General features: G+C 44.5%; 2 protein-coding genes and 2 long non-coding RNA genes across 4 annotated transcripts; 3 read left to right on the top strand and 1 right to left on the bottom strand.

The window, feature by feature from the left end:
- The first annotated feature begins 906 nt into the window (after nt 1–906).
- Nucleotides 907–16,819, top strand: LOC139194512 (uncharacterized). Its single transcript, XR_011579443.1, has 5 exons — nt 907–1,028; nt 15,748–15,845; nt 15,929–16,026; nt 16,110–16,207; nt 16,383–16,819. It is a non-coding gene; the product is annotated as an uncharacterized lncRNA (long non-coding RNA).
- On the top strand, nt 1,108–1,948 carry LOC139194511 (uncharacterized). The gene is made up of 3 exons (XR_011579441.1): nt 1,108–1,210; nt 1,294–1,391; nt 1,567–1,948. It is a non-coding gene; the product is annotated as an uncharacterized lncRNA (long non-coding RNA).
- LOC139194510 (uncharacterized) lies at nt 3,641–5,213 on the top strand. Its single transcript, XM_070819277.1, has 3 exons — nt 3,641–3,722; nt 3,809–4,284; nt 4,365–5,213. Coding segments are annotated over exons 1-3 (1,131 nt in total). The 5' UTR covers nt 3,641–3,721; the 3' UTR covers nt 5,019–5,213.
- A 4,613-nt stretch (nt 16,820–21,432) lies between the features above and the next one.
- On the bottom strand, nt 21,433–21,741 carry LOC139194790 (calcium-binding protein CP1-like). Its single transcript, XM_070819705.1, has one exon. It carries the CDS (start codon nt 21,739–21,741, stop codon nt 21,433–21,435), a length of 309 nt encoding a protein of 102 aa, XP_070675806.1.
- Nucleotides 21,742–26,172: the final 4,431 nt, after the last annotated feature.

Raw genomic sequence — 26,172 nt, 5'->3', positions numbered from 1 at the left:
TTTGTGGGTTTGTTCCAAAGGCATTTATTGCCTTCGTCCTCTGGGGCTGTACCTGGTAATGAAGCTTCAAATGATGAACCTCCAATGCCTCCTCCTTCTGGGGTTTTGTCAAGTACTGAGGCTCCGGATAACCACCCTCCGGTGCTTTCTCTTTCTGGGGCTCTACCGACTGCTGAGACTTCCCCTAAGCAACCTTTGTGAAGGCTCCCTTTTGTTTGTTTATTTTGACTCATGTATATGTACATATTTGTGGCTTATCGAAAATATTAATAAATAAGCTTTGCTTCATTTCAACATATTGTGTTAAATACACCAAAGCCTTCTTCATAAAGTTCTTTGAATTTTTTGCTTTTGTTGAAACCTGTATTGTTGAAGCTTTGTGAGTGGAGCATGTAGTTTGAGGTAGTGTTCCCTTAATTTCCCGAGTGAGGAAAACTTCTCGGTTGGAGACTTGAAAAATCCAAGTCACTGAGTGGTTGTGAGACTGCCGAGTATCAAGGTGCAGTAGCATATGGTGGGAGTCCCCCAAGTCTTCAGGCGAAGAGAGTTGCCGAATGAGGTGTCTAGCTAGTAGTCAATGTCATGAGTAGGAAAACTTCACTTGTTTCTTTTCGAAGTGGTAACCCAGGGCTCTTTCTTCATATATTGTTTTTTGTTATGAAGATGTGTTAGGCCCAAAGAAGTGGAGGCCTAGGAACTTTTTTTTTTTTTTTTATTTTTTTTTATTTTTTTTTATTTTTTTTTATTTTTTTTTACTCCCTCCCTTTTTCTTGTGTCATTTACATGGGTGTATTCGAATGGAGCTGAATGAGGGGTAGGGTATGACTCATTATCATGTGCCATGATTTTGTCTTCCTTTAGCTTCTCTTTTGCTTTGCTTTAGTCTTCCTTTAGCTTTTCTTCAATATAACACCATTTTCTGTGGCTCAGATCGCAAAACCATCTTCATGAAAGTTGTTCCTTAGCTCGTGAACTACAACATATCCGAATTGGAGATCCATCGGAGCAGTACAACTCCAGAAATTCAGGTATGATGAGTGATTGTTCGTCATTTGTATATCAACGCGTCAGACTTGTTGTGAGCTTCAAAAACTCCATTTTCTCTTGCTCAAATAAGCATGCTTTCTTCATTGAAGTTGTTCCTCAGCTTGTGAACTACAACATATCCAAATTTGAGATCCCTCGGAGCTGTATAACTCAAGAAATTCAGGTATGATGAATGACTGGTTATTATTTTTCTGTCAACCCGTCAGATTTGTTGTGAGCTTTGAAACTCTATTTTCTCTTGCTCAGATCAGCATGCTTTCTTCATTGAAGTTGTTCCTCAGCTTGTGAACTTCAACATATCCAAATTTGAGATCCCTCGGAGAAGTATAACTCCAGAAATCCAGGTATGATGAATGACTGGTTATTATTTTTCTGTCAACCCGTCAGATTTGTTGTGAGCTTTGAAACTCTATTTTCTATTGTTCAGATCAGCATGCTTTCTTCATTGAAGTTGTTCCTCATCGTCTCTTTCATAACATATCAAAAATTCAGAATGAACTAATGGTTAAATATTTCCAGATCTTCGAAACATCACAGCAGCTTCGAAATCTGCAAGAATCCGACTGTCATGCTTGGAGCTTCAACACTTTAATTTCCGTGGCTCAAACAGAAATGGTTCCTTCTTGAAAGTTGTTCATCTGCTCAAGAACTAGAGGGTGTCCAAAATTCAGCTCCATTGGAGAGAAGCAGCAGCTGCAAAAATTTGATAGAGAAAAGGAGGCGAAGCTTTGTTGGATTTCTAGGCTGGGGAAGATTCCAGTTTTTGTAGCAACTTCAGTACTGGTGAATTGCTTGTATTTTTGTCCATAACTAAATTTTGGACTTTGAATTATTATTTGATCTATCATAATATGTTTGGGAACATATATAAGTGAATAAATAAGAAGGAAGATTTTGGGCCCTTGTGGGTGTAAAACAAAAAATGTTTAGGTTGTGTGAACAACATTTGTTTATTTGGAGCAAGGTTTTGTGTTGAAGCTTTGTAGGTGAAGCTTTGGTGTTGAAGCTTTCTAGGTGAAGCTTTGATGGTGAAGCTTTGTAGATGAAGCTTTCTAGGTGAAGCTTTTTTAGGTGAAGCTTTGTAGGTGAAGCTTTTTTAAGTGAAGCTTTGGGCCCTTGTGAAGCTTTGGAGGTGAAGCTTTTCGGGTGAAGCTTTTTTGGGTGAAGCTTTGTGGGTGAAGCTTTTGAGGTGAAGCTTTGTGGGTGAAGCTTTGGAGGTGAAGCTTTTCGGGTGAAGCTTTTTTGGGTGAAGCTTTGTGGGTGAAGCTTTTTAGGTGAAGCTTTGTGGGTGAAGCTTTGGAGGTGAAGCTTTTTTAAGTGAAGCTTTGGGCCCTTGTGAAGCTTTGGAGGTGAAGCTTTTCGGGTGAAGCGTTTTTGGGTGAAGCTTTGTGGGTGAAGCTTTTGAGGTGAAGCTTTGTGGGTGAAGCTTTGGAGGTGAAGCTTTTCGGGTGAAGCTTTTTTTGGGTGAAGCTTTTTTTTTTTTTTTTTTTTTTTTTTTTTTTTTTTTTTTGGCGCTTGACACGGTCTTCATTTGCTTGTTTTGTAGTGACTGTGGAAGACGGATTGCTTTCTGATTGAGAAGGGTTTCGGCATCGCTTTGCACCATCTTCATGTGGGTAATATAGGAACTTCCTTATGTTTTGATCATGCATGTAGTGATAGAATTTGTTTCTTCTTATTGTAGATGTCAGAGCCTGGAAGTTCTAGTGATGAGGGCTCTTCTAGCTTTAGCTCTAAGTCTGAGTCTGCAATGTCGGAGTCTTCAGGGTCTTTGTTAGAGTCCGGTACTAGAGAAACATTGGATGATCTTCCCAACCGTCAAACTTTAGCTATTGCTAGTTCTTCCTCCATGGCGTTGGGTGAGGGGGTTGTTTTTGATGCCATACCCATAGTTCGCTCTGAGTTCACAGCAGACCATCTAAAGAATAACTTGTTAGATAATGAGAAGCAGGTTGAGGCGCTAAGGCAGTCATGTAATATCCCTCGTAGTGTAGGGATACGTTTGGTACATGATGAAGAATGGCCTTCTGAGCCTCCCCAGGGTCATGTTATGTTCTACACCCAGATATTACTGACTTTAGGGGTGAGACTACCTTTACATCCGTGGTTGCAAAAGATGTTATCTTTGATCGGATATGCACCTGGGCAACTCAATCCTGGTTTCTGGGATACTTTGATTGGATTTTATATCATTTGGATGGAGTGTGGGTTGTGTGAGCCTTCCTTCCATCAGTGGCGTTACTGTTACAAGATGCGCCCAGCAAAATCATGCACTGGTTATGCCGAGTGTGCATGTCGGAGTGAGAGAGAGCGTATTGTGTATGGTAAGAAAAAGGCATACTACACATGGAAAAACCGTTGGTGCTTTCTGTATAATGATTGGGAGTATGATAAGGGTGTCACGCCTGAGCGACGTGTGCTTACTCACTTCCAGACTGTAGGTTGTAACGTATCAACCGTTCGTACTATTTGCTATTTGTTGTGGTCTTTTCTTGCTTCTAACACTTTGCTTCATGTAGTGACGCGGGGCACCATCCAACTGTTTGGGCAGGAGCTATCTGACATAGAGAAGGTGTTGAGGGTGGCCAAAGAGGATAGACACTTAAGCAAGCTACGACCCTTATTTCGTCGGTACGGTTTTCAACCCTTAGTTTCCGAGAGCCAGGGACGATCGAGTAAGTTGTATCCTTCATGTAAACTTAGCTCAATTCCTTACTTTATTTGGAAAGTTGTATTTCTTATTTTGATTTTCCTTATGCAGTGGAGAAGGTAAGCAAGAAAACAGGGACTAGCACCCATAAAAGGAAAGCACCAGTGTTAGTTCCTTCGGAAGACATCCTACCGCATAAGAAAATTCATAAGTTCCGAGGGGAACCATCCGTTAGACCTAAGTCCCAAGATGGGGTCCTTAAGGGGCCTGCCTTTAGGAAGACTGGAGTCGAGACCGTTGATAATGCTACTGCCGTAGTTGCAGGAGAAGGGAGCCGACTGTTGCCTCATCCTCTTACTATGGAGCACACTGTCCAGGAAAGTGATCCTGGTTCCCGCCATGAGGGGAAAGGCAAGGAAAGAGCTGGCAGTGTCCCGTGGAAGGACTTGAGGGTTGCCACGCGGCCAAAGGATTTTGGGGATATCAACAATTGCTTGGCAGGGCGTCGATTCGCCTTCGATGAGCTCGGAGAGCCCTTAGCTAAGGATGAATCGGATTGCGACCGGATGTTGAAGCTGTCTTCATATGTGAGTGTTACTTTGTCATTTCCTTACTTTTTCCTCTTTATTATCATTATTTAGGTAGTGATGATCGTCTTGCCATGCAGGTCATGGCCGAGTATCACGACAGACTGCAAGAGGTTGAGCGGTACAAGGCAAAACTGAAGGAGAATAAGCAGCTTGTGGACGAGGCCCGAAGGAATAAGGGACTTTTGACTCAGGCTCTCCAACTGAAGGATGAAACCATGGAGAGCTTGAAAAGGCGAAATGGTGAGAACCTAAGGCTTAAGAAATTGTTTGAGGCAACTAAAAAACAGTTGGAGGTGGCTACCTTGGAAGTATCCAAGGTTAGGGGAGAATTGGATGGTGCCTTAGTTGAGATTTCTGAACTAGAGAAGAGCATTCCAACTGAAAGGGAGGCTGCTGTGCAAGAATACTTAAGTTCTTCGACCTTTCATCTTGCTATTAAACCCTACTGTGCTCAAGAAGCTCGCTTTGAAAAAAGGAAATGGATGGCCGTCCTTGATCGTTATGATGATGGGAGCATTCTTCGAAAATACCACGAAGATATAAATGAGCATCATCGAAAGGGCGAGACATTTGTCCTTGCTGTTGATCCTAGCAGCGAAGATGAGTCTGATAATGAAGGTAGTGCTGATGCACAGACTCAGCATGGTGAAGAGGATCTTGGGGATGCAGAGGATGATGGTAGGACGCGGAATGATACTGCCAGGGGTTCGGCTTCAGATGAGAATGAATAGCAGTGTCTTTACTATCTGCATGTATTCTGGATGTAGTAGTCTGATGTGTGTATAACATGTGCCCATGTTATAAGCTTGAGAGTTTTGGATTTTAGGTGTTTATGAGTGTTTGCACTATTATTAATGCATGTTTGGCTATGTATGAATAGATCTATTGTTTGGATATAAGCCATTGTTTGGTTGTTCCTTTCTTTGTATAGTCTTGTCGACACATACTTAGATTTTGTTTCGTGTTGGATATATCTGCTTTGAGGTTTCAACACTTGAGTGTTCCCTTGCTAGGAATGTAAAAGAGTGAGGGCTGAGTTGGCTAAATTACCTCTTTATTGAATTCATTGCCAAATGGCCTTCATTACATAGGATGCCGAACGGCTATAGCTCAACACTTGTACATCGTGAGTCTATTTGTAGTAGTACTTCAAGTGATCAGCGTTCCATGGATGGCCAAGGGTCTTGCCATCGGAGCTTCTAAGTGTGTAAGAGCCAGGGCGACTGATGCCAATGACTTCATACGGTCCATCCCAGTTTGGACTAAGTGTGCCTTCACTCGAGACTCTGTCGCAGAGTAATCTTTTCTTTAAGACCCAGTCTCCTATTTTGAAAGAACGAAGCTTGACCCTAGAGTCATAATAGTTGGAGATGCGCTGCTTGTAGGCGACATTCCTCAAGTGAGCTTGGTTTCTGTGTTCCTCGACTAAATCCAAGTTGAGGGTGAGTTGTTTGTCATTTTCACTTTGAATGTAGTTCTGGACTCGGAATGTTGCTTGCTCGAGCTCAACAGGGACAACCGCCTCTGTGCCAAAGGCAAGTGAGAATGGAGTTTCTCCTGTTGAAGTCCGATATGAAGTGCGATATGACCAAAGAACTTGGGGTACAAATTCTGGCCAACAGCCTTTAGCTTTGTCCAAGCTGGTTTTCAAAGTGCGCTTGATTATTTTGTTGATGGCTTCAACTTGTCCATTAGACTGGGGATGAGCTGGAGAGGCAAAGCATAAGTTGATGTTGAACTTAGAGCAGAACAACCTGAACTTCTTGTTGTCAAACTGTCGCCCATTGTCAGTGACTATCGCATTGGGAATGCCGAATCTACAAAGGATGTTCTTCCACACAAAGTCTTCTATCTTTGCCTCAGTAATGGTTGCCAAGGGTTCTACTTCGGCCCACTTTGTGAAGTAGTCCACTGCAACGACTGCGTAACAGACTTTGCCCTTCCCTGCCGGCATTGGGCCGATCAAATCAAGTCCCCACTGGGCGAAGGGCCAATGGCTGATCATAGGAGTAAGAGGCTCTGGAGGGGAATGAGGAATAGTTGCATATCGTTGACATTTGTCACATGAGCGGGATACTTTGATGGCATCCTGGTGGAGTGTTGGCCAGTAATATCCTTGGTGAAAAGTCTTGTGTGCTAGGGACCGAGATCCAGCATGATCTCCACAGACTCCCTCATGTATTTCCCGAATGACGATTTCCGCCTCGGCAGGCGTAAGACACCTTAAGTATGGCAGGCTAAAACCTCGCTTATAGAGTTGATCATTGATGATCAGGTAGCGGGTAGACTTGTATCGAATTTGCTTAGCCTGGACTTTATCATTTGGGAGGGTGCCATGAGCAAGGAAATTATAGATCGGGGTGATCCAACTATCCCCCTGTTGTAAGTTGCATACTTCTGCGGCCATGGTGCTTGGTGTTGCCAACAGTTCGACATGAATTTTTCTTCCAATCTTGTCTTCCACAGCTGAGGCGAGGCGAGCCAGGGCGTCTGCATGACTGTTTGCCGCTCGAGGAACTTGGGTGATCTGGTAGTGGAAGTGCTTGAGCAAAAGTTGTGTTTGCGCAAGATATGCTGCCATGGAGCTGTCCTTAGCATCAAAGTTGTTGGTAACCTGGTTGACCACTAATTAGGAGTCACTGAAAATATCAATTTGTTTAACCCCGAGGTGTTTGGCCAAACGTAATCCTGCTAGAAGGGCTTCATACTCGGCCTCATTGTTTGATGCCTTGAATTTGAAACGAAGAGCATACTCCATTGCTACCTTGTCGGGCGTAGTCAAGACTAGTCCCGCTCCACAGCCCTGTTGGTTGGATGAGCCATCAACATACAGACTCCAAGCTGAGGTCGTTAATTCTACCTTCTGAGCTTCCGGGGGTAATGAAGCCACTGCTTCAGGTGTAGAAGCAATGTCAACCGGATATGTGAAGTCGGCAATGAAATCTGTTACTGCTTGACCTTTTTCGGCTGGTTTTGGTTGGTAGGAGATGTCAAACTCACCCAATGCTATCGCCCATTTGATCATTCGCCCAGACGTGTCAGGACTCTGGAGTATCTGTCGAAGAGGGTGATTGGTAAGCACGATGATGGCGTGTGCTTGGAAATAAGGGCGAAGTTTCCGAGCAGACATGACCAATGCTAGAGCTAATTTCTCAATGTTGGAGTATCGTGTCTCCGCATCTTGTAGGGCTTTGCTAGCGTAGTAGACAGGTCGCTCAATATTCCCATCCTTTCGAATGAGAACGGAACTTACGGCTGAAGCTGATACCGATAGGTAGATAATGAGAATGTCTCCTACCTCGGGCTTGGAGAGTAGAGGGGCTTTACTCATGTACTCCTTGAGGTTTTTGAATGCCTCGGCACATTCATCAGTCCATGTAATGTACTTCCTACTTCCCTTAAGTGCTTTAAAAAAGGGAGCACATTTGTCTGTGGCCTTAGAAATGAACCTGGTTAAGGCTGCCACCTTGCCAGTAAGGCTCTGGATGTCCTTTGAAGTTACCGGTTCCTTCATGTCGAGGATTGCTTTGATCTTCTCGGGATTAGCTTCAATGCCTCGTTGGCTAATCATGAAACCTAAGAATTTGCCAGAGCCTACGCCGAAGGCACATTTGTTGGGGTTTAACCTCATTCGATACCTCTTCAAAATAGTGAAAGTTTCAGATAGGTTGGTGATGTGTTGGTCAGCATGTTTGCTCTTGACTAACATATCATCAACGTAAACTTCCATGCTCTTCCCAATCTGCTCGGCGAACATTGAGTTGACTAGTCTCTGATAAGTCGCTCCTGCATTCTTTAGGCCGAAAGGCATGACTTTATAGCAGTATAGTCCTCTGTCGGTAGTGAAGGCTGTGTGTTCTTGATCCGAAGGGTTCATGAGGATTTGGTTGTATCCTGAGTAAGCATCCATGAAGCTTAGGAGTTCACACCCGGCCGTAGAGTCTATAAGTCTGTCAATAAGAGGAAGAGGGAAGCTATCTTTCGGACACCCTTTGTTTAGGTCGGTGTAGTCAACACACATTCTCCACAAGACCTTTTGAAGCAAAAGACTTTCTTTGGTCGGATTTTTCTTAACAAGGACCACATTTGCTACCCATGTCGGGTAATTGACTTCGCGGACAAAGCCTATGCCTTTGAGTTTTTCAACTTCTGCTTTCATTGCCTCGTATCGTTCAGCGTCATAAGATCTTCGCTTCTGTCTCACCGGCTTGATCTTGGGGTCAATACTCAAACGATGACAGATGACATCGGGAGAGATGCCTGGCATGTCCTCGTATGACCAGGCGAAGACTTCAGTGTTCTCTTTCAAAAAAGATATCAATGCTAACCGAAGGGGTGGTGACAATGTGGTGCCAATCTTCACCATGCGATCTGGATAATCTCTTGAGATAGGTACCTTCTCCAACTCTTCAGCAGGTTGGGCTTGCTGGGTGAAAGAGTCATCTCGAGGATCATCGGGTTGATTGTTGCTATCAGGAAGATCCAAGTTCGCTTCATCTAGGCTGGTCTTTGTGACTTGGTCATGTACAGACAGGGTTTCCTTGGGTCCGGGCAAGTGTTGTTGCTTAACTGAAGTGTTGTAACATGATCGTGCACTAAGCTGATCTCCTCTGATGTAGCCGTTGCCATGGGGGGTTGGAAATTTCATCAACAGCATATGCGTGGATACCATAGCCTTGAGATCATTGATGCCTGTGCGCCCAAAGATGACATTGTATGCCGTTGGGCAGTCAACCACTAGGAAGTTAGTGGTAATGGTAGCCGTGTAAGGGCCTGTACCAATAGTAAAGGGTAAATGTATGCTCCCTAAGGGTTGCACGATATCACCGGAAAAGCTTATCAGAGGAGAAATCGAGCGATCGAGCAAGTGTTCAGCTACACTGAGCGCCCTGAAAGCTTCGGCAAACATGATATTGACCGAAGCCCCTGTGTCTACGAGGATTCGTCGAACATCAAAGTTGGCTATGTGAGCCTCCACGATCAATGGGTCGTTATGAGGGTAGATGATGCCTCTTTCTTCCTCAGGGTAGAAACATATCGGATCCCAGTTAGGTTTTTGATACTTCCCTCCCCTGATGTCTTCCACGTGAAACACTTGGTGACCAGGCCTCAGACTTCGTTCACTGTTTTTCATGGCCCTATTGGAAGATTCAGATATGGGTGTGCCGCCGCTTATGGAATATATGACATTCACCTGGCGTTGGTTACGGTTATCCCTTTGAGGGTGAAGAAGGAATTGATCAATTTTTCCTTCTCGTGCCAAAGCTTCAATACGATCACGGAGGATGATACATTTCTCGCTATCATGGCCGTTATGCTCATGGTAGCAACAAAACGTGCCCGCGTTATTCGGGGGCGTGTAATCTGGGTGCCTCGGCTTTGGTTTTGGTATCAGGTGAGCTATGCTGGGGTAAATGGCCGCGCATGTGGCATTCAAGGGCGTGTATGTCTCATACCTTGGGGTAGGGGGTATCTTGACGCGGGTTTGACCCACTGCATTGACTGCCTGGGGGCGAGCGTTATTGTGGCGATACCCTTGGTTATCGGGATAGTGTCCCTTACTCTTTTTACTGAAAGGAGAGTGGTGAGGATGGAAATCCTTCCTCTTGCCTTGAAATTGATATGTCTGTTGATTCGGTGAAGCATTATGCAAGGCATGGGGAGGTGCCACTGCTGTTTGGGAAGTCGAGGTCTTCTCATTTAGGTGAGTCTGGCTTCCACCTCCCACTTGTTGATAAATGATGGTTGTAGGGGGTTTCCCCTGATATGTCTTTGCCTCGGCGGAGGCATGGTTATAAGCCTGCGCCATCACCTCAGAGTAAGTCTTCCAAGTATTGGCATTGATCATGTATTTAAAGAAACAATCACGTAGGCCTGCCGTGAAGGCTTTGAGGGCAGTCTTGTCATCTGCCTCGGCACACCGGGAGTATTCATGGCTGAAGCGGCCAGCATACATACGTAATGACTCGTCTGGCTTCTGGCGGATAGTGTACAAGTCATCTGCAGAGTGCAAGCGATCGGTTTGGAAAATGTGTTGGGAAACAAATAGTTTCCTCAATTCCTCAAATGAGTCTACCGTCTCAGGTGTAAGACGACAATACCAATTTAGAGCTCCACCAGAGAGGGTGGAGGGGAAGAGAAGACATCGCTCTTCGTCGGTGTGCATCCGGTATGCCATGGTGGACTCAAAGAGGTTAAGGTGCTCAATCGGGTCCTCTTTTCCAGTATAAAGTTGCAAGCCAAGCTTTTGCTTTGTCTTTGCTTGAAGGGGGGTGTTGAGGATCCTCCTTGTAAGAGGGCCAGGCCTGGGTTGGTTCCAGTCAGGTATTTCAGCCTGACGTTCAGCCTTCAACTTGTTTACTTCCTCAAGAAGTTGTAGGACAAGGGGGTCCTGAGCGGAGTTATGTGTCACTGGAGCTTTCTTTCGTAAATCTCCATCTCCTCTTGGAATTAGGAAGGTTTGATCAAGGGCATGTGATTTTTCCCTGGACTCGCTGTACTGGCTTCCAGGGTATGTCTGTCGGAACACCTCTGAGTCCCCTGTACCCTCATGTCTCTCTGGGACTTGTTGCCCCTTCCCCAAATTGGTGGCCGGCTTGGGCCGTGGCAGGGGACCGAGTCTCTCAGAAATCCTTGGGTCATTAATCTTTGAGCTTATATGGATGGAATTCTCTCGACGTTGCTTCAGGAAATCCCGACAATCGCGAAAGACGGCTTTCGATCCTTCTGCCCCTTCAGTAAAGAGGTGTCTCCCTCCACTTCTCATGGTTCGGGTCGAAGCAACTGGGTTAAGAGAAGCCTCATGTTGATTATCAAGTCGAGGGGTAATCTGTTCCCTATCAGGGATATCTATGTCGAATGCATGTGACCCTCCATGTTGGAGGGCACCCAGTTGATGGTTGACCTCCACGGGGGCAACAAGCTCGCGTGTCTGAGCTTGCCTAGCTTCGTGGAGTGTCTCGAAGAGCTTCTCATATTGCTCCTGGAGGACCTCATTCCTTATTGCTATCTTGTTGTTCTGAGCTTCCAACTCATCGACTTTAGCTTGAAGAAGAACTCGTTTTCCTTCCTTCTTTCGTTGTTTCGCACTATGTGCAAGGGGGGTGTCATTCTGTGTGCTGTGGCTTCCTTCGCTTCCCATGTTGGAGAGGGATGCCTGGTCAAAAGAAAGTGTACGAATGATAGAAACCAGCTTGACACAGCTGAAGAGAGTAGGAATAAGTGTCGCTTCCCACAGACGGCGCCAAATGTTGATGCACAAAATCAGCGAAGACTTTGGTACAACAGAAAGTGTCAGGTTTTGTGACCTTCGCTTGGTTGCTTCGGTCACTAGTGAGGATAAGTACGTAAATGAATAGAGACAGAGAAGCAAACACAGGATGTACGTGGTTCACCCAGATTGGCTACGTCCACGGAGTAGAGGAGTTCTTATTAGTAGTGAAGGGCTTACACAAGTACAAAGGATCAAGCTCTCAATTTAGTGAGTTCTTGTGAATGATTTAACACAAAATGGCATTAGGCAATATTGTGGGGGAATGACCCCTATTTATAGAAAAACTTGTAGCTTTGTCACATTAACATGTGTCATGTTATGATTGGTTCTTGATGTTGACACGTGCTGCGCTCTGATTGGCTTCTAATCTTGACACGTGTCGAGTAGTGATTGGCCTCCTGGTCGGAGGGGAACTCTTCTGGGTCCTTGACAGTATAGCGTTGGCCGGTGCTCGGTAGTTTCGGGATTGGTCAAGTATGGTACAAACAGTGCTCCCCTAAGTTCCCGAGTGAGGGAAACTCCTCGGTTGGGGACTTGCAAGATCCAATCCCTTGAGTAATCACGAAACTTCTAAGTACCGAAGTGTGGTCTGATCTTCATCTGCCCTTCTCTGGAAGTACTTTTCCTCCATCCGGGAATGGTGTATTTAGCTGATGTTGACGCACAAGGTAATGTATCAATTTCACTTGAAGCTTAGTTGTAGTTTCGGGCTTAGTCAAGTGTGATACAAACCCTATAGTAAGAGTCCCCCAAGTCGCCGAGCTAGGAGATCTGCCGAAAGAGGTGACAGACAAGGTAAGCAGTCAAACTTCCAAGTAAGCAACCCAGGATCAGAGGTTTGACTTCGGCTTCCGGTTGATTGTTCTCATTCTCCTTGTCTCTCATTCAACTGCCAGGATAAGGAGAAGCAAATGGATAAGAGATGATATGAGATACTTTTGCTTTTGAAGAAGTAACTTTCCACAGGCTTATTCTTGAACTGTGCTGGAGGGTTTTCTGGTGCCCTTCAGAGTATAAGGCCGATTCAAAAATTTGAGGGTCAAAACAAGTCCATCAAATCTAGAGTACGTTCGACCTTGATGATATGGGATACTTTTGCTGTTGACGGAATAATGAATGTGGTATGGAGAGGTGTCGTGTTGTAGTGATCTGTTTCAGCTCACCGTTGAACCTTCTGCTTCAATCTTTTGCATGGCAGAAGTGGTGTGCAACCTTTGCATTTAAATGGTCCTTCAGAACATTCCTTCATAGTGACTCATCCACGCTTGGCAGCTTCAGTGTAAAGAGCCAATATCTGATCAACTGTCATGAGGTATTTGCCGGTGGAATTCGTGACCTTGACAGCAGTTGAGGATGAGTACTCGAGAGCAATGCTAAGTAAGCAACCAGGCAAAGGCTCCAGGCAGTCAGTTCCAAATTGGAGGTTTGATTTCAGGTTCCGACTGACTGCTCTCTTTCTCCTTGTCCTGCAGGTGTGGACAAGGACAAAGACAAAGACAGGGAGAAAGCATGATATGGGATACTCTTGCTTTCGACCCTGATGATATGAGATACTCTTGTTCTTGGTGTGGCTTATTTGCTGAGGTATTATCGGGGGGAAATAAAGCTGAGTATTTCGAGAGGTTATGTTGAGGGTGCCTTTTCGAATGCGAGAAAGGGTTGAGCATTTTTGCAGGTTTGCCTGTCCGTTGAGGAGGGAGGTCAATGTATATAGGGATTTCCTAATAACAAGTAGTAATGCTATTCCTTTACCCTTCTTGGTCACAGCAATGTAGTGGGAGCTGCCAGCTTCACGTGTTTTAATTTTGTCAGAGCACTTTGAAAAAGTGGTATGTGGTATCTGGAAAGCTGATGTTACGTGTGAAGATTACAGACAAGCTTTATCTAAGGAAATCTGGCTCTCGAAGTTCTGAGAGTTGTGCCTCTTCGGTTTTCGAACAAGCAATCCCGTCGAGGATCTGACTCTCGAGATTCGGAAAGCGGTGCTACTCCGGTTTTTTAGAAAGTAATTATGTTGGGAGTCTTTTCTCGAATGTGAGTAAAGGTTGGACGTTCTTGCCAACCTGTCTTGCCGCAAAACCCGGAGGTCGACACACATAGGGACTTTCCAGTTGTCAAGCAGTGGTGCTGTTCCTTTACCCTTATGGGTAATAGTAGGGTAGCTGGAACTTCGAAATTCTCGTGCCTAAACTTTGTCAGAGATCTTTGACAAAGTTATATGTGGTACCCGAGGAGTTGATGGTGCATATGGAGAGCGGTGATTGAACAGTAAGATTCACGTGCTTTCTACTTCACCAGAAATCTTCGACAGATTGCCCGTAATTTCCGCAAAGCTGAGTGTGCATGTGACAGGTGCTGACGAGGCTGAAAAAGCAGGTGCTTCTTCGATTTCTGAGATCGGCCCTCGTGGTCTCTGAGCAGCCCAGCTTTTGAGAAAGCAAACGCCTCTTCGATTTCTGAGATCGGCCCTCGTGGTCTCTGAGCAGCCCAGCTTTTGAGAAAGCAAACGCCTCTTCGATTTCTGAGATCGGCCCTCGTGGTCTCTGAGCAGCCCAGCTTTTGAGAAAGCAAACGCCTCTTCGATTTCTGAAGCTCCGTCGAGTGCAGATTTTTATAGAGGCTGGCATTAAGTTCCACAGCACACTTGAATCTCTACCAGTAGAAGCTCATTTCTTGCACTTCTAAGATCTTGATTTGTCTGACCTCTTCCTTCTTCAACACATTTGAAAATGTCTGGACCCTCCGACCGTCGTTTTGACTTGAACCTTGGAGAAGAGACAGCCACGCCTTCTCCAGACAACATATGGCGCCCATCCTTCATATCCCCTACTGGTCCTCTTACCGTTGGGGATTCTGTGATGAAGAATGATATGACCGCTGCAGTGGTGGCCAGGAACCTTCTCACTCCCAAAGATAATAGACTACTTTCCAAACGGTCTGATGAGTTGGCTGTTAAGGACTCTCTGGCTCTTAGTGTTCAGTGTGCAGGTTCTGTGTCTAATATGGCCCAACGCCTATTTGCTAGAACCCGCCAAGTTGAATCATTGGCTGCTGAAGTGATGAGTCTCAAACAGGAGATTAGAGGGCTCAAGCATGAGAATAAGCAGTTGCACCGGCTCGCCCATGACTATGCTACAAACATGAAGAGGAAGCTTGACCAGATGAAGGAATCTGATGGTAAGGTTTTACTTGATCATCAGCGGTTTGTGGGTTTGTTCCAAAGGCATTTATTGCCTTCGTCCTCTAGGGTTGTACCTGGTAATGAAGCTTCAAATGATGAACCTCCAATGCCTCCTCCTTCTGGGGTTTTGTCAAGTACTGAGGCTCCGGATAACCACCCTCCGGTGCTTTCTCTTTCTGGGGCTCTACCGACTGCTAAGACTTCCCCTAAGCAACCTTTGTGAAGGCTCCCTTTTGTTTGTTTATTTTGACTCATGTATATGTACATATTTGTGGCTTATCGAAAATATTAATAAATAAGCTTTGCTTCATTTCAACATATTGTGTTAAATACACCAAAGCCTTCTTCATAAAGTTCTTTGAATTTTTGCTTTTGTTGAAACCTGTATTGTTGAAGCTTTGTGAGTGAAGCATGTAGTTTGAGGTAGTGTTCCCTTAATTTCCCGAGTGAGGAAAACTTCTCGGTTGGAGACTTGAAAAATCCAAGTCACTGAGTGGTTGTGAGACTGCCGAGTATCAAGGTGCAGTAGCATATGGTGGGAGTCCCCCAAGTCTTCAGGCGAAGAGAGTTGCCGAATGAGGTGTCTCGCGTGTTACTAATTTGTCAAAGTAACGAATTCTTGTTTCGATGTCACACATTCGTATATGCTTTATCTAAAAATATTTCCAACTTTTGTGTGTTTGATGCTGCATGCTATTGACTAGACAAGATCAAGTGCAATTAGTAGCTTTTCTCTCTTTTTCATCTTTTCTTTGGTGGAATTGCTTTTCGTTTCCACTAATCAGCCTGAGTGGATGCAAGATAACACCTTTCTCTATAGCTCAGATTGCAAAGTCATCTTCATGAAAGTTTTTCCTTATCTTGTGAACTACAACATATCCAAATTTGAGATCCATCGGAGTAGTACAACTTCAGAAATTCAAGTATGATGAGTAACTGTTCATCAATGTTCTGTTAATCCGTCAGACTTGTTGTGAGCTTCGAAACTCCATTTTCTCTTGTTCAGATCAACATACTTTCTTCATCGAAGTTGTTCCCTAACTTGTGAACTACAACATATCCAAATTTGAGGTCCCTCGGAGCAGTATAACTCCAGAAATCCAGGTATGATGAGTGACTGTTTATCATTTGTCTGTCAACCCGTCAGATTTGTTGTGAGCTTTGAAACTCTATTTTCTCTTGCTCAGATCAGCATGCTTTCTTCATTGAAGTTGTTCCTCAGCTTGTGAAATACAACATATCCAAATTTGAGATCCCTCGGAGCAGTATGACTCCAGAAATCCAGGTATGATGAATGACTGGTTATTATTTTTCTGTCAACCCGTCAGATTTGTTGTGAGCTTCGAAACTCCATTTTCTCTTGTTCAGATCGGTATGCTTTCTTCATTGAAGTTGTTCCTCAGCTCGTGAACTACAACATATCCAAATTTGAGATCCCTCGGAGCAGTATAACTCCAGAAATCCAGGTATGATGAATGACTGGTTATTATTTTTCTGTCAACCCGTCAGATTTGTTGTGAGCTTCGAAACTCCATTTTCTCTTGTTCAGATCGGTATGCTTTCTTCATTGAAGTTGTTCCTCATCGACTCTTTCATAACATATCAAAAATTCAGGATGAACTAACGGTTAAATATTTCCAGATCTTCGAAACATCACAACAGCTTCGAAATCTGCAAGAAGCCGACTATCATGTTTGGAGCTTCAACACTTTAATTTCCGTCGCTCAAACAGAAATGGTTCCTTCTTGAAAGTTGTTCATATGCTCAAGAACTATAGGGTGTCCAAAATTCAGCTCCATTGGAGAAGAGCAGAGGTTGCAGAAATTTGATAGATGAAAGGAGGCGGAAGAGGGAGAGAGAGAAAAAGTCTCTTGGGTTGGATTTCTATTTTGGGGCAGATTCCAATTTTTGTAGCACCTTCATTATTGATGAATTGCTTGTACTTTTGTCCATTATGAAACTTGGGACTTTGGCTTGTTGTTGGATCTATTATAATATGTTTGGGAACATATATAAGTGAATAAATAAGAAGGAAAATTTTGGGCCCTTGTGGGTGTAAAACAAAAAATGTTTATGTTTACCCAAGTGTTTTTGTACAAGTTCAAGGGCATCTTGGGTTTTGTGAACAAAATTTGTTTATTTGGAGCAAGGTTTTGTGTTGAAGCTTTGTAGGTGAAGCTTTGGTGTTGAAGCTTTCTAGGTGAAGCTTTGATGGTGAAGCTTTGTAGATGAAGCTTTGTAGATGAAGCTTTCTAGGTGAAGCTTTGATGGTGAAGCTTTGTAGATGAAGCTTTCTAGGTGAAGCTTTGATGGTGAAGCTTTGATGGTGAAAGTATGTAGAGGGAGCTTTCTAGGTGAAGATTTTTTAGGTGAAGCTTTGTAGGTGAAGCTTTTTTAAGTGAAGCTTTTCGGGTGAAGTTTTTTTTTTTGGGTGAAGCTTTGTGGGTGAAGCTTTTTAGGTGAAGCTTTGTGGGTGAAGCGTTGGAGGTGAAGCTTTCCGGGTGAAGCTTGTTGGGTGAAGCTTTTTAGGTGAAGCTTTGTGGGTGAAGCTTTTTAGGTGAAGCTTTGTGGGTGAAGCTTTAGAGGTGAAGCTTTTCGGGTGAAGCTTTTTGGGTGAAGCTTTTTAGGTGAAGCTTTGTGGGTGAAGCTTTGGAGGTGAAGCTTTTCGGGTGAAGCTTTTTGGATGAAGCTGTTTTTTTTTTTTTTTTTTTTTTTTTTTTGGCGCTTGACACGGTCTTCATTTGCTTGTTTTGTAGTGACTGTGGAAGACGGATTGCTTTTTGATTGAGAAGGGTTCTGGCATCGCTTGCTATGAATGTAAAAGAGTGAGGGCTGAGTTGGCTAAATTACCTCTTTATTGAATTCATTGCCAAATGGCCTTCATTACATAGGATGCCAAACGGCTATAGCTCAACACTTGTACATCGTGAGTCTATTTGTAGTAGTACTTCAAGTGATCAGCGTTCCATGGATGGCCAAGGGTCTTGCCATCAGAGCTTCTAAGTGTGTAAGAGCCAGGGCGACTGATGCCAATGACTTCATACGGTCCATCCCAGTTTGGACTAAGTGTGCCTTCACTCGGGACTCTGTCGCAGAGTAATCTTTTCTTTAAGACCCAGTCTCCTATTTTGAAAGAACGAGGCTTGACCCTAGAGTCATAATAGTTGGAGATGCGCTGCTTGTAGGCGACATTCCTCAAGTGAGCTTGGTTTCTGTGTTCCTCGACTAAATCCAAGTTGAGGGTGAGTTGTTTGTCATTTTCACTTTGAATGTAGTTCTGGACTCGGAATGTTGCTTGCTCGAGCTCAACAGGGACAACCGCCTCTGTGCCAAAGGCAAGTGAGAATGGAGTTTCTCCTGTTGAAGTCCGATATGAAGTGCGATATGACCAAAGAACTTGGGGTACAAATTCTGGCCAACAGCCTTTAGCTTTGTCCAAGCTGGTTTTCAAAGTGCGCTTGATTATTTTGTTGATGGCCTCAACTTGTCCATTAGACTGGGGATGAGCTAGAGAGGCAAAGCATAAGTTGATGTTGAACTTAGAGCAGAACAACCTGAACTTCTTGTTGTCAAACTGTCGCCCATTGTCAGTGACTATCGCATTGGGAATGCCGAATCTACAAAGGATGTTCTTCCACACGAAGTCTTCTATCTTTGCCTCAGTAATGGTTGCCAAGGGTTCTACTTCGGCCCACTTTGTGAAGTAGTCCACTGCAACGACTGCGTAACAGACTTTGCCCTTCCCTGCCGGCATTGGGCCGATCAAATCAAGTCCCCACTGGGCGAAGGGCCAAGGGCTGATCATAGGAGTAAGAGGCTCTGGAGGGGAATGAGGAATAGTTGCATATCGTTGACATTTGTCACATGAGCGGGATACTTTGATGGCATCCTGGTGGAGTGTTGGCCAGTAATATCCTTGGCGAAAAGTCTTGTGTGCTAGGGACCGAGATCCAGCATGATCTCCACAGACTCCCTCATGTATTTCCCGAAGGACGATTTCCGCCTCGGCAGGCGTAAGACACCTTAAGTATGGCAGGCTAAAACCTCGCTATTGTGGCGATACCCTTGACGCGGGTTTGACCCACTGCATTGACTGCCTGGGGGCGAGCGCTATTGTGGCGATACCCTTGGTTATCGGGATAGTGTCCCTTACTATTTTTACTGAAAGGAGAGTGGTGAGGATGGAAATCCTTCCTCTTGCCTTGAAATTGATATGTCTGTTGATTCGGTGAAGCATTATGCAAGGCATGGGGAGGTGCCACTGCTGTTTGGAAAGTCGAGGTCTTCTCATTTAGGTGAGTCTGGCTTCCACCTCCCACTTGTTGATAAAGGATGGTTGTAGGGGGTTTCTCCTGATATGTCTTTGCCTCGGCGGAGGCATGGTTATAAGCCTGCGCCATCACCTCAGAGTAAGTCTTCCAAGTATTGGCATTGATCATGTATTTAAAGAAACAATCACGTAGGCCTGCCGTGAAGGCTTTGAGGGCAGTCTTGTCGTCTGCCTCGGCACACCGGGAGTATTCATGGCTGAAGCGGCCAACATACATACGTAATGACTCGTCTGGCTTCTGGCGGATAGTGTACAAGTCATCTGCAGAGTGCAAGCGATCGGTTTGGAAAATGTGTTGGGAAACAAATAGTTTCCTCAATTCCTCAAATGAGTCTACCGTCTCAGGTGTAAGACGACAATACCAATTTAGAGCTCCACTAGAGAGGGTGGAGGGGAAGAGAAGACATCGCTCTTCGTCGGTGTGCATCCGGTATGCCATGGTGGATTCAAAGAGGTTAAGGTGCTCAATCGGGTCCTCTTTTCCAGTATAAAGTTGCAAGCCAAGCTTTTGCTTTGTCTTTGCTTGAAGGGGGGTGTTGAGGATCCTCCTTGTAAGAGGGCCAGGCCTGGGTTGGTTCCAGTCAGGTATTTCAGCCTGACGTTCAGCCTTCAACTTGTTTACTTCCTCAAGAAGTTGTAGGACAAGGGGGTCCTGAGCGGAGTTATGTGTCACTGGAGCTTTCTTTCGTAAATCTCCATCTCCTCTTGGAATTAGGAAGGTTTGATCAAGGGCATGTGATTTTTCCCTGGACTCGCTGTACTGGCTTCCAGGGTATGTCTGTCGGAACACCTCTGAGTCCCCTGTACCCTCATGTCTCTCTAGGACTTGTTGCCCTTTCCCCAAATTGGTGGCCGGCTTGGGCCGTGGCAGGGGACCGAGTCTCTCAGAAATCCTTGGGTCATTAATCTTTGAGCTTATATGGATGGAATTCTCTCGACGTTGCTTCAGGAAATCCCGACAATCGCGAAAGACGGCTTTCGATCCTTCTGCCCCTTCAGCAAAGAGGTGTCTCCCTCCACTTCTCATGGTTCGGGTCGAAGCAACTGGGTTAAGAGAAGCCTCATGTTGATTATCAAGTCGAGGGGTAATCTGTTCCCTATCAGGGATATCTATGTCGAATGCATGTGACCCTCCATGTTGGAGGGCACCCAGTTGATGGTTGACTTCCACGGGGGCAACAAGCTCGCGTGTCTGAGCTTGCCTAGCTTCGTGGAGTGTCTCGAAGAGCTTCTCATATTGCTCCTGGAGGACCTCATTCCTCATTGCTATCTTGTTGTTCTGAGCTTCCAACTCATCGACTTTAGCTTGAAGAAGAACTCGTTTTCCTTCCTTCTTTCGTTGTTTCGCACTATGTGCAAGGGGGGTGTCATTCTGTGTGCTGTGGCTTCCTTCGCTTCCCATGTTGGAGAGGGATGCCTGATCAAAAGAAAGTGTACGAATGATAGAAACCAGCTTGACACAGCTGAAGAGAGTAGGAATAAGTGTCGTTTCCCACAGACGGCGCCAAATGTTGATGCACAAAATCAGCGAAGACTTTGGTACAACAGAAAGTGTCAGGTTTTGTGACCTTCGCTTGGTTGCTTGGTTGCTTCAGTCACTAGTGAGGATAAGTACGTAAATGAATAGAGACAGAGAAGCAAACACAGGATGTACGTGGTTCACCCAGATTGGCTACGTCCACGGAGTAGAGGAGTTCTTATTAGTAGTGAAGGGCTTACACAAGTACAAAGGATCAAGCTCTCAATCTCTCTCTTGTCTTTTAGTTCTCTTGATATCTCTGATTCCTAGAGAATCCACCACTTTTGGAACTCTTAATTGCAACATTTAAACTTGCAAATGCTCTTTCAGTAGAGGACTCTGTTTATACCATATTTAGGGGACTCTCAATTTTGACCACCAGGTCATGTTGTGAATGGAGGAGGTGAACAACGATAAAATCCTTGTGTTCTTTGTGTTCTTTGTGTTCTTGAGCGTTTGTGCAGATTCACGGTCGGATTTACGTTGTTCCAAGACCGTCCCGGTTTTGTGCATCCACATTTGGCGCCGTCTGTGGGAATCGATACGAAAAGTTGTGTCGGTTCTTTTTCATTTTTTTCACCTCCGCAGTGATTCTGCAAAACCCACAAAAAACCAAGAACACCACTCTCTCTTTTGCTTCTGCACTCTAAAATCTGAGCCAAACCAGTCTCTGGTTTCATCTCTTATTCCTCTCTTCGTCTTTGGTTTCTTTAAAAAACCAAGTTCCTTCTGATTTGGGAAATAAATAAATAAAAAAATAAAATATTTGGCTAGCAGATGGCAGACAGTGAATGGAGGAGGTGAACATGTTTTTGTAGGAGGTGAGCAAGGTGGTCAAGGGCTCAAGACGCTTCGCTGACTTGATCAACGGCCAGGATCTTAAGCAAGCCAGCATACGTCACGCCTTGGTTCTCATCGCCGCCGCCTAGTTTAATCATGGCCTTGATATCTTCATCGGTGACGACGAAGCCGGCGCTGCTCATGTAATTCTTCATGTCCTCGTGGCTGAGTTTCCCGTCGTCGTCCTTGTCCATCACCTTAAACACGTCATCCATCACTCCCGAGCTTTTTGCCCTGTCGCCGCAAGCCAAGACGCGCTCGAACTCCTCATACTGGACGAACCCGTCGTTGTCGGAATCAGCGGCAGACATCATCGATCTGATGAGGTTTTAGTCCGCGACGGAGCTGGAGAAGCCGGCGTAGAAGGCCCGGAGGTCGTCTTTGCTGATCTTGCCGTCGTGGTCGGCATCCGATGCAGTGGAGGCCACGGTGTTCGTCGACACCAGCCTAGGCACCCACCTTGCCGCCGTCGTCGACCTTTACCGGAGGATTGAACTACTATCGAGCTTTGAACTTAACCTGAGAGCTTACTGGACCATACCTGGGAGCTTACTAGACCATGGGCGGGCCTACGGATAAAGGTGCCGGTTAAGTTTATGGTGGGGGACCTGGACATCACCTATCATATTCCAGGTATCCAGAACTACATACATAAAGGTGGGTTCAAGAGAGATGTGCCGTTTCTGCAGGAGGTGGTTGTGATGGAAGATGCGGCTCACTTCATTAACCAGGAAAAGCTAGACGAAGTCAGTCAGCATGTCTACGACTTCATCAAGAAGTTCTGATCTCTATTAGCTAGACGAGCTCGCTAGCTTCCTTTAGTTTGTTTCTCTTTGCAGTTGAAGGGTTTCTTCTGTGCCCTTACAGGTTAGGGTGATGAAGTCTGCTCGAAAAAGAGAAAAAGAAAAGAGCAAAAGCAAAAACAGAAAAGAAGATGCAAGAAACAAAGCGAAAGCAAAAAGAAAAAAAAAAAAAGCAGAAAGCATGGCTACCCACTAATGCACAGCAGCCCAAGCTCGATTAAGGGAATCAACTTGGCACGAAGACAATGCAGAAGATGCCCACCAACTTTCATCATCAACAACCGCCGAAGCAGCTGCAGCAGCAGCAGCCGCCGTCACAAAAACAGGGGCCCAACGATGAGATCAGACCATCTGGGTTGGCGACCTTCAATACGTAGAACTTCAGGTCCTCTGTCTCTCCAGCAAGGTGATCTCCGGCGACCTGCCAGATCAGTTGGTCTCCGGCCTCGAGGGCCTCCAATTTCTCAACGTCATGCGTTGGCCGAAATAGCTGCACTATGATTGGTGATTCTCTATGTCTACCAGGTTAGGAAGAGAAAAAGTCTCAAGTCAAAAGGTGGTAGTACCAAAGACCTGGAAAAGTTCCCTTTACTCAGTTTTTCTTTGTTGATGGGCACGAGGAGTGGGAATGGATGGGCACAACCTGTCCAAGAAAAGCAAGTGGTTTGGCAAACAAAATGATTACCCGCAGTGATGATTTTACTTTAGGAATTTGAAGATTATCAAAAAATTGCGCCTAAAGGATCCCATCAGACAGGGATGAGGAACATGGATGGGCAAAGAAATGGAGTGGAGAAAAAGAAAAAATAAAAGTGATGGGCACGACCTTGCTGTCCAAGAAAAGCAAGGAGAGGTAGCCCTCTAGTTTCGCCAAGAGACAGAGATGCAGGAGGTGCAAAAGAAAAAGAAAAAGAAAATGGAGGCCCTCCTCGAGAGCACATGGGAGACAATGCAAAAGAAAAAGAAAAAAGTGGTGCAGTTATGGAGGGGTCCTGTGCTCACAAAGAAGAAAAGCAAAAGCACTGACAAAAGCAATACTATTGGCAGATTTAGATCAAAATACATTGCGCCTACGCAGAAAAAGAAAAAGAAAGCGAAAATCAAAGCAATGGGAAAGCAGAGAAAAGCAGAAAAGCAGTGGGGAACAAAGCAGAAAAGAGAAAGCAAAAAACAAAAGCAAAAGAGAAAAGCAAAAGATTTTTCTATTATTATGATTTCTTACCAGGTGAAGATACAGAGAGAGGGCAGCAGAAAAACACTGCAAAAGTAAGGAATAAACACCCCATCCGAATGATGTAATTTATTTTTATCTTTCGGAGACATCTGTATAAACCCCATCAGAGGGTAATATATATAAACCCCATCAGAGGGTCAAAAAAAAAAAAAAAAAAAAAAAAAAAAAAAAAAAAAGGAAAAGCCCAAAACAAATGGGCTGGCATGTTGTGGAGGGCGAAGGCCCATAAGCCTGAAATAGCACCAACCAGGTGATCAAAATTACTCCCAGGTCATCCACAATTATTCGGCAACCCGCCGTTATTACCACCAACCAGGTGATCAAAAGTACGCCTAGTACTCCAAATTATACATGAGCACTACTCATGTCATTCATACATAAACATTCATGAGCATCACTCATGACAATCATGCATAAACATTCATGATCATCATTCATGAGCATAACTCATGTTAACATTCATGAGCATCACTCATGACAACATCCATGAGCATCACTCATGTCAATCAACATAAACATTCATGAGCATCACTCATGTCAATCAGCTTCAAAAGCTTCATTTACAAAAGCTCCAGTTTCGAAAGCTTCATTTCCAGAGCTCTAGCTTCAAAGCTTCACTTGCAAAACTTCACCTACAAAGCTTCAGTGCAGGGTATACAAATACCGCCTCCGAACAACCGCCACTTCGGCCCATACATGGATTCAATTTGAAGTCTCCAGCCAACAGACTCTATTGACCGAAGACTTGGGGGACTACATTATGTATCATATATTGGGCCTCATGAAAAATACTTGGGGAACCTAGCCCATTATTTATGTATTAAGGAGCAAACCCTTATTCTACAAAAGGGACTCCCCTCACCACTATTAGAGAGCATCAACTCTAGCCCATCATCCATGTATTGAGGAGTGAGCCCTTATTCTATAAAAGGGACTCCCTCACCTTCAAACGCCACAAGCCGAGCCAACAAAGGCAACATAAGCTACAAGCAAAGCGGCCTCACAACATGTGCTACTTCTAGTTGAGCATCATTTCAGATTGGGCACCGCCTCATATCGAGCATCAGTTCTAGACAACATTTAGTTACTTCGGCCCACACATGGACTGAATTTCAAGTCTCCAGCCAAAAGACTCTCTTGACTGAAGACTTGGGGGACTACTGTTTATACCATATTTAGGGCCTCGTATATTTGGGACTTGGGCCTTGTATTTGGGCCTCACACTAAAAGCCCATACTTTAGAGGAGGAGCCCCTTATTCTATAAAAGGGGACTCCTCCCCTCATTCTGAGGAAAATAGCCAAGCCATCCTACAAGGCTCAAAACTCTCATACATTTAGAGAGAGTCCTCATACAATTCAAGAGGCTCTCCTTCCTTCTCCCCCACCCTCCTTTCTCCGGGGGACTTCCCCCAAACACTTGTATCCATACAATTACAGAGAAACAGAATCAACTACAGTGTGGACGTAGCCCATATATTGGGGTGAACCACGATAAAATCCTTGTGTTCTTTGTGTTCTTTGTGTTCTTGAGCGTTTGTGCAGATTCACGGTCGGATTTACGTTGTTCCAAGACCGTCCCGGTTTTGTGCATCAACAGACTCAACATGTAAATCAAGCCTCTACTCGAATCCCTTGAGATAAGCAACAACTTCTTGGACCTCAAGAGTTTCGAGATTTCTAGAATGCTTAATCACATAACAGATTGCATCATATGTTTTTGGAAGACTGATTAGTAATTTCTGCACAATTCTTTCCCTAGATAGTTCTTCTCCATAACTTTTCATTTGATTAATAATATCAAACAATCTAGAGAGATATACAGATAATGATTCACTATCCTTCATACGAGTATACTCAAAATCTCTACGTAACCCTTGCAATTTTACATTTCTTACTTGTTTATCTCATCGGAATTCACCCTTTAGAACATCCCAAGCTCCTTTAGATGTCTCTTCATTCATGATTCTGGGGAAGATCTAATCCGAGACAGCGCCTTGAATCATTACAAGTGCACGAGCATCCTTCATCAGAATCTCATTAACTGACACCACCTCCGGTGTCTCCTTCTTCGTCTCGTCAACCACAACTTTCTCAGTCTTCAGATCTGGTGGTTCAAACCCATTTTCAACCAACTCCCACAAACCATACGATTTCAATATAGTTGTCATACGAATCCTCCAAAATTCGTAGTTCTCTCCATTGAAAACCGAGACTCTAAGCTTAGCACTACTTGATCCGGCCATGTTAGAATTGGATTCAAGAAATCTCAATTTCCAGATTCGATTTGAGCTCAAAATGCAGCTCAATTGCACTCACAGATTTCACGCTCATTTTAGACGATGAAACCTGGCTCTGAGGCCATGTTAGTGTATGTGTGTCTACTGTGTATTTCAATAGAGGTTTTCTGCATCCTTCGAAAATGGCAGAGAATATAGAGAGAATTTTGTAGAGAAGATGATGGAATATATTTCTGATTTTTTTTTTCACACTGCAAACATGTGTGTGTTTGTTATCGTTATACATGGAAAGGAAGAGAGATCCTTCACTCACCAAACCAAGATACAATCTCAACCCTTAATTGCTATCACCCTATGAGATGATGCCACTTGTCTTAATCTAAAACTAAGCTAGATACAAGATTGAGCTGCCATATGGACTATGATCCAATGGCTCATATTCAAACTAAAAACAAAAACATTTAAAT

This window comes from Malus domestica, chromosome 03 (assembly GCF_042453785.1).
Source record: "Malus domestica chromosome 03, GDT2T_hap1".
Lineage (NCBI taxonomy): Eukaryota > Viridiplantae > Streptophyta > Magnoliopsida > Rosales > Rosaceae > Malus > Malus domestica.
This window is presented reverse-complemented; position numbering and strand designations above follow the sequence as displayed.